This window comes from Anguilla anguilla, chromosome 17 (genome assembly GCF_013347855.1).
Source record: "Anguilla anguilla isolate fAngAng1 chromosome 17, fAngAng1.pri, whole genome shotgun sequence".
Classification (NCBI taxonomy): Eukaryota; Metazoa; Chordata; class Actinopteri; order Anguilliformes; family Anguillidae; genus Anguilla; species Anguilla anguilla.
In genome coordinates this window covers 18199019-18206124 of record NC_049217.1, presented here as the reverse complement: position 1 = coordinate 18206124, position 7106 = coordinate 18199019, and the positions used below count along the sequence as shown (strand labels likewise).

Here is a 7106-nt window from a genome sequence, read left to right as displayed (position 1 = left end):
ATTTGAGCCATCTGTGTAACTCTTGCCTGTTGACATTTGGAGCGGTAGGCCCGGTGATACCTGCTGTATTTTCTGTGGCACAGGAAGGGGGAGTTTGTAGATGTGAATTGCAGGTTGGGATACTGCTGCTGATCTCATGAGATGGGGAAAGTCTCTTAAATAGTACTAAAAATGCGAGAGATTTAAACGGCTTGAATAATGTTCATAAAATGGGAGCTCCCCCCCCATACACACAAAAATACGCTTTTTTTGTTTTCTTGACACCAAGAACCACAAATGTATTTTGAAAAGCATTTAAAATCCATTTATTAAACCACCTGCTTTTTTCAGTTCTGCCACATCGTTCCTCTTCAGAAACTGCTTCTTGAGTCAAGTTTGGGAGTTGCTTCATACCTTAAACTGTATCTTTAAGATACCGACACCCCGAAAAGCAAGTATTTTCATTTCAGACGCGACGTCCAAAGTTTCTTCAGCCGCGCCTGCGTCAAGATTAAAGCTTGTTTCCGCCGTGTCCTTCGTTGCCATGGTTTGTTGCGCTTTGCCAAGGCTCAACCTGGCTATTTTCTCACCCGAGCAGCTGTACACTTCAAACAATTACAGCCTTAAATGAATCCATTTCACCGTCGGTAGTTCTGGGAATGTTTGCACATTTAAAAGAGCACTGAAACCCATGAAGGACACGTGCTGTATTGCGTTATATTCAGGGTTATTAAAGTAAGGCTGAGGCTATGCGATACGTCCACGCATTGGCACCAAACAGTAAGTAAATTAGCCATGCAAGCAAATCCAGCCGCTTCCTTCCAGTTTGGCATCAGTGACAGTCTGTCTGAACCGTTTTTTATTTTTATTTAAAAAATAAATAAATTATATATATATATATATCCAATTGTACTGAGGATACGTGGAGACGTTCCAGCCCTAACACTTGACTGGCTGGATAAAGGTAAAACTGGAATTAGATGGAATGATCTCTTGCCCTGGGTCACCCAGCCAAACTGTACAAGCTTTTTTTTTTGGAAAGACGCTATTTGCTTTATGCTGCAGAATGAATATTAAATTCATTAATCATCTCTTTCTCTGAGTCATGCTCATAGATGTTTAATTATGGTATGTTTAAAAGTCTTTTTTGGACGTGCAAATTTTACTGCATTCCTCCTATTGTCTTTTGAAGTTAATTCTGGAATTCTAAGCCATTTTATTTTTGATGTTGGCATAAATCTTTAGAATGTGTTAATTAGAGGGGATAGACCGGGGGGAAAGGTTAGGACACCCACATCAAACACTGTGATTGATCTACGTCCGGATGACTTCCCTGGAGGAGGGGCAAACGGAGATGAGTATCAGCCTAAGCAGGTGTGCGGACCTGACGTCTGCCAGCTGACGATGTCATCGTCTGCAGTGCTCAGTCCTGTTCAGAAAGTACGATGTCACTACCTCACCACTTCGTGGTGTAGTTGATCAAGTGTGACGTTCATTAACGAGGATGTCTTTTCTCAGCCTTTTTCTGCTAGTCAGCTTTGGCAATGTCACTGGTCCGAATGTTTCAGTTCCTTCGGCCGTTCAAGCATTTATTTCATCACCACTTGCTGAAAGTAGCTCAATGACTCAATATTCCTGAAGGTTTCTGCAATACGCATTTTGGGCCAATGCAATGACCTGAACAAATCTTTATACCTTTAGTCCACTATTAGACCACTGAACTATATGAGGAGAGAAATGGCTGTAAAATCCTGTGAGATTCACAGCAGCCATTTGGTTATGCGTTCATTAGTCTAGCGGTCTGAATTTTAAATAAACCTGTGACCGCTGTGTTGTGAGATATTTCTGTTTGTGGTTAATAGTGATCAGCCAGCCAGCACTCAATGACTGAATTTAGATTTGAAGTGGAACCTGTTCCACTTTATGTCCCCTTGTTGGAGTCAAGCCGTCTTAACAATAGCTAGGCAATATTAAAATGCTATGTGGGAAACTAGACTGCAGACATGCTTTAAGGATCCAGTTAGGATCCAGCTGTCCTCATTATTCTGGCTTTTTGTATTGTCTTTTTAGCATGCCCAGACACAGTGCGTGTCTGTGTGTAATGTCCATTTAGCTTGCCCATGCTAACTGCTGTATGTAATGTCCATTTAGCTTGCCCATGCTAACAGCTGTGTGTATTGTCCGTTTAGCTTGCCCATGCTAACTGCTGTGTGTAATGTCCGTTTAGCTTGCCCATGCTAACTGCTGTATGTGATGTCCATTTAGCTTACCCATGCTAACTTCTGTGTGTAATGTCCGTTTAGCTTGCCCATGCTAACAGCTGTGTGTAATGTCCGTTTAGCTTGCCCATGCTAACAGCTGTGTGTAATGTCCGTTTAGCTTGCCCGTGCTAACTGCTGTGTGTAATGTCCGTTTAGCATGCCCGTGCTAACTGCACAGCGCTCGTCCACCTCTTCAAGGAGCTCGTCCACACATCAGCCGCCACATCGTCCAGATGGACGGACAGACCCCAGACCAGCGCACGCCCCGAATCCCCCGCCGCTTCCAGGTTAGTGCAGGAAGCGTCTGTCTGCAGGTGGGCGGAGTCTCGGCCGCGGCCCAGCTAGCTGGGCGAGCGCTCCAGCGGGTTTCCACGCGCTGTGGGGTTTGGCTCGATCTTACCAACCGCCCGACGGCCTTCTGGTCCTGCACATGCCATGCTGGTGCCCCCCCTCCCCGTTCTCCCTTCATATCAGATCAGATCTGTGCCCTGTGCCAACCCCACAGGCTGTGCAGGTGGGTAAGGGTCTGCCAGCGTGCTGTGTGCCCCCACCCTTGCCCACCCCACCCCCACTCCTAGTCAGACCTGAGACTGACAGCATCAGGGATGCGCGCGTAATGAGCGCCACCAAGTGAGTCACAGCGGCTGCCAGCGTTTGGGCCCGTCTGAGAATTTTGTCTAGCTGAAGCTGTCGTGTCACTTGCCATGCAGAGCAGGGATATTTCTGCTTCTCGAAAGGAATACATGTACATTTACCTGTGTAGCAGCTGACACAACTGTGAGCGCATTGTGGACAGTCCGTCAGAGACCCTGAACATAATATGGCCCCATTTGATGTTCCATTCTGTAGTCTTTTGAGAGACATTTACCAAAATATTACCTTTAATAGAAACCACTTTAATACCAGCATGCACGCATGATGGATAGAGAGTCAGGTATAGGCAGCAGGCGAATGCACCACTCGTACAACCTGTTGTATCGATATTGGGTCTTTATTAAGTGATAAGTTTAACCACTGTCGTGTGTTTGGATAGATCAGGCCTTATAAGTGAGAAGAATGGAGACTTTAAAACCGAGTCCCTAATAGGATCCATTTTAACAAAAAAACACCGTAGCCATATATACAAGAAGTGGGGTGGTGAGCATGTGCAACAGAGGTGCGTGGGGCGGGGGCAGGGGCAGGGGCGGGGGCAGGGGCAGGGGGGGGGGGGGCGTTAGTACATGTAGCCTTTGGAGTAGGGCTGGGCGCCGGCCTGCTCGGGGAGGTAGGGGCCCCCCTCGTCCAGGTGGGACAGGGGCACGGTGTCCTCCTCGTTGATGTAGCGCTCGAACTCGGCCTTCAGGCTCGGCCGCTGATTGTCGGGGAAGGCCAGGGAGAGGAGGGCCTCCGGCTCGCAGACGAACTTGTACACGTAGCGCTCCCCCGCCACCTGCGCACACGCACGCACATGCCAAACACACCGAGCGCAGACGGTTACAATGGAGCCTCAAACACGGCACGCACTCCTTAAGCCCTTTGGAAACCGGCTTAACAAAGGAGCCATACACACTGGTTTCCAAAGTGCTCTCTCTTGTGTGGAGTGCCATGCTTCTGCCAAGCTGGTGACATTTCTCAGGAGTTATAGTACACAGCCGATCGGTCCTGCGTTCTTCGGCTTTATGGATGGGCAGTGTTGCTTTTGAATTATAAATATTCATTTGAAAGATTGCGCAAGGACCGACCTGCATTACAATGAGGGGCAGTGGCCCCCAAAAGCTTTGATGTGCCTGTGGACACTTTAAGTTCAGTACCATCCACAGCTGAACCATTTGACTTTCAAACTGAGGCGTTTTCCATGTGTTGATGAAATAACGGACAGTGGCTTAACTATGCATCACAAGCATTTGAACTTTGGGTGTGTGTGTGTGTGGGCTTGGGGTTTCACAGTCAGGTGAATGGGGGGGGGGTGCTCCCTACATGTGGTGGGGTCAAGGTTGAACCCTGAGGTGTGTAGTGGGTATGTAACTAGGCAGGCTCAGGGGTTAGCAGGTCTGGGTTTGACAGGCAGGGGGGAAGGGAGGGTATATCGATTGATTTAGGTTTGACGGACAGAGGGTGGACTTGGGGGGGTGTTTGACAGACAGGTGGGGAAGGTCACTCTACCTTCTGCATGATGCCCTTCTCGTAGTAGTAGCGCAGGGAGCGGCTCAGCTTGTCGTAGTTCATGGCCGGCCGGTTCTTCTGCATCCCCCACAGCCTGGCCACCTGACAGGGACAGGAAGAGCAGACATGGTGGGCGGAGCCTATCTGACAGGCCTATCAAACAGAGCCAGGGGGTCTCATCCCTTCAGACAGGGAAACAGATGGTACCTCTCTCCACCAGAAAAGGCTTCTCGTAGCATTTGATAAGCTAATGTGCCCTTTATGCACATATATGGTATTTACCAAATGGAAATTGGTATTGAGCACAATGAAATTGAATACTGAACTTAATTAAAATTCTTTGCAAAACTTTTTTTTTTTTTGCACTAATCCAGCAGACTGAGGATGACGTTGATGACCCACCTACATGTGCATTAGAGTTCACTGAGACACCTGAAATGTACGCACTGCACCTTAGTAGCATAAAGAAAATTCTCCCAGGTGAATCATGTGATACCGTTTTTACCCTGAGAAAACAATTTGGAAACGCTTGGTGTTTTGTTTGAAACACAAAATGGCACATAGTTTGCGGTTAAAAAAAATAATGTGCGGCAGGTTGTCATTCCTGCTGCACGACACGCCGGCCCCACCCTCTGGTGTTCCAGACTCTTAACCTCTGCCTGAACTTGGAGAGACCTCAAAGCCAGTGTCATGAACTCTGCAGTTATGAAGTTATGGAGCTAATCTGTGGAGGAATGCCCTCAGACAAAGCGGAGAGGTTCATTCCAGTTCCCCTCAGCCCTGACTCAAAGGCCAGAGGGCAAACGGCTCTGTTGGGGCCGGGGGGGGGGGTGGTTTACAGTGTGGGCGCAGACTCCACCGTCCTGCCAAGTACAGTGTTTGAACCAAACTTGCTAGCAGTAATTTGGCTGGTGGAGTTCAACTGTCATTTGCTTTGATTAGATTTTTAATCATTCTAAATACACATACTTGCACGCATTTGTACGATTAACTCATAGCTGGTATGAAAGTGCATACACTGAGGCATGACCCAAGGTAAAAATACAAACAAGCCAAGGACTTTTTTTGCATTGTGGTTCTCATAACAAGGGGCAGTTATTCAGTATATATTTTGGTACCAGACAGGACTATATTTTACATACAATATGTTCTATATGTTCTGTAACATAGTGAGAGGCCACCACTCTCTCCCTGCACTGTATAGGAGGTAGTGAATAATACAGGCTGTAATGGATGACCAGACCAGTGTATTTCGGTGGAGTTTCAGGGGCAGTAAAGGGTGTTCAGGGGCTGCCAGGAGCTGATGGCCCTGCTCACAGCTGTTCCAGGCCAGGCAGGTCCTGCTCTTGAATGTGCCCCTGTTATTACAGGCTATGGATTGGGAAGGGGGTGTATTTAAATAGTTAGGGGGGGGAGAGTGTTAAATATAATCAGCTAGTGTACAAAGTTTGGTGGTGTCCGACAAGCACTGAATACAGATGCATTTTTATTGTGAAAATTTAATGGGGTATAGAAAATCCCCACAGTGGAGATTCCGTAGTACTGCTGGCACCTAATGTGACACAGAGGGACCGTCCCCTGTTTGCTAAACTGTAGCTATAGTTTGCACACAGGACTGAACGACCAGCGATATACAAAAGCCTGTTCATTAAATGTCAGAGGACGTGTCCGACTTTAGACCCCACCTCCTCTGGCTCGATGAGCTTGAACTCCATGCCACGGCCGGTCCATGCGATGAAGTGGGCGTTGGCGGGGTCGTCCAGCAGGGCCACCAGGAACTGCCAGAGCTGCAGGGACCCGCGCCGCTGGTAGGGGGCGCCCTCGCGAAACACTGTGCCAGCTTCCGGCTTCACCTCACCTGTGGGAGAGAAGACTGTGTGAGTAACAAGACATTGTTTACCACCATACATCCCTGTGCATGCTGGACTGTGTGATACAGATCTACTGTGGAGGGCACTGTCTGAAAGGATTTTTACTTAAGGGAGGACGCAATGCACCATGGAGGTTGTGTCAATACTGTGGCTATGAAAATGACTCACTAAACACAAGCAGTCGATGCTAGAATCTGACTCGATGAGCACATAGTTGGTCTAGTGGAACACATAAACTTAGCAATAAGCCTTACTTCAAAATATAGTGGTAAATATACACATTTTAGCCACTTATATACATATGACAAAAAAACACAAAAATATAACATATATATATATATCTGTATCATTTTCAAATAAGTTCACATTTACAATATATTGCAGTATATTTTATTTCTATAAGGAGCACTTATTTTGAATCATTAAATTCAGTAAAAGCAAATGGGAAAAATCATTTAGTTTTGCTTTGATTCAGTATTGATCAAACAAAAGCAGTCAGAGAATTTATTATGTGTCTTGTTGGCTGTTAACTTGAACTTGTGCATTCTGGGTTGAAGTAGAATCTGACAAGATTATCCGCAGCACCTCTGGGTACATAAATCATAGGGCATTATGGGAGATTGACACCGCAGTCTCCGAGATGTCACAAGAGCTTCAATCATTCTTAGTGCCGAGGAAACCAAAGCCACTTAGGTTCAAGTGCCTGTCGCGTAAAAGGCTATGAGTTATTCTTTTCTGACAGAATATGATACTCTCTGTACCGTGAGACTCGGGCAAGGTACGGATAGTGATACTGGTAATGAGAAGGTAGTTCATGCTGATTTTATCTTTGAAACGCATGAGCAGACAGATT

General features: G+C 46.7%; 1 protein-coding gene across 5 annotated transcripts in view; it reads right to left on the bottom strand.

The window, feature by feature from the left end:
• Positions 1–3426: 3426 nt before the first annotated feature.
• Positions 3427–7106, bottom strand: part of LOC118216379 (ETS translocation variant 4-like) — a 35623-nt gene continuing 31943 nt past the window's right edge. For 4 of the 5 annotated variants that reach the window (XM_035397466.1, XM_035397469.1, XM_035397468.1 and 1 more), the window contains 3 exons: positions 6068–6240; positions 4383–4484; positions 3454–3669 (listed from right to left, as the gene is read on the bottom strand). In XM_035397466.1, coding sequence (XP_035253357.1) covers positions 3454–3669; positions 4383–4484; positions 6068–6240 — 491 coding nt within the window. Of the gene's footprint in view, positions 3670–4382; positions 4485–6067; positions 6241–7106 lie in introns of all 5 variants that reach the window. The other variant, XM_035397465.1, reaches the window with a different exon arrangement.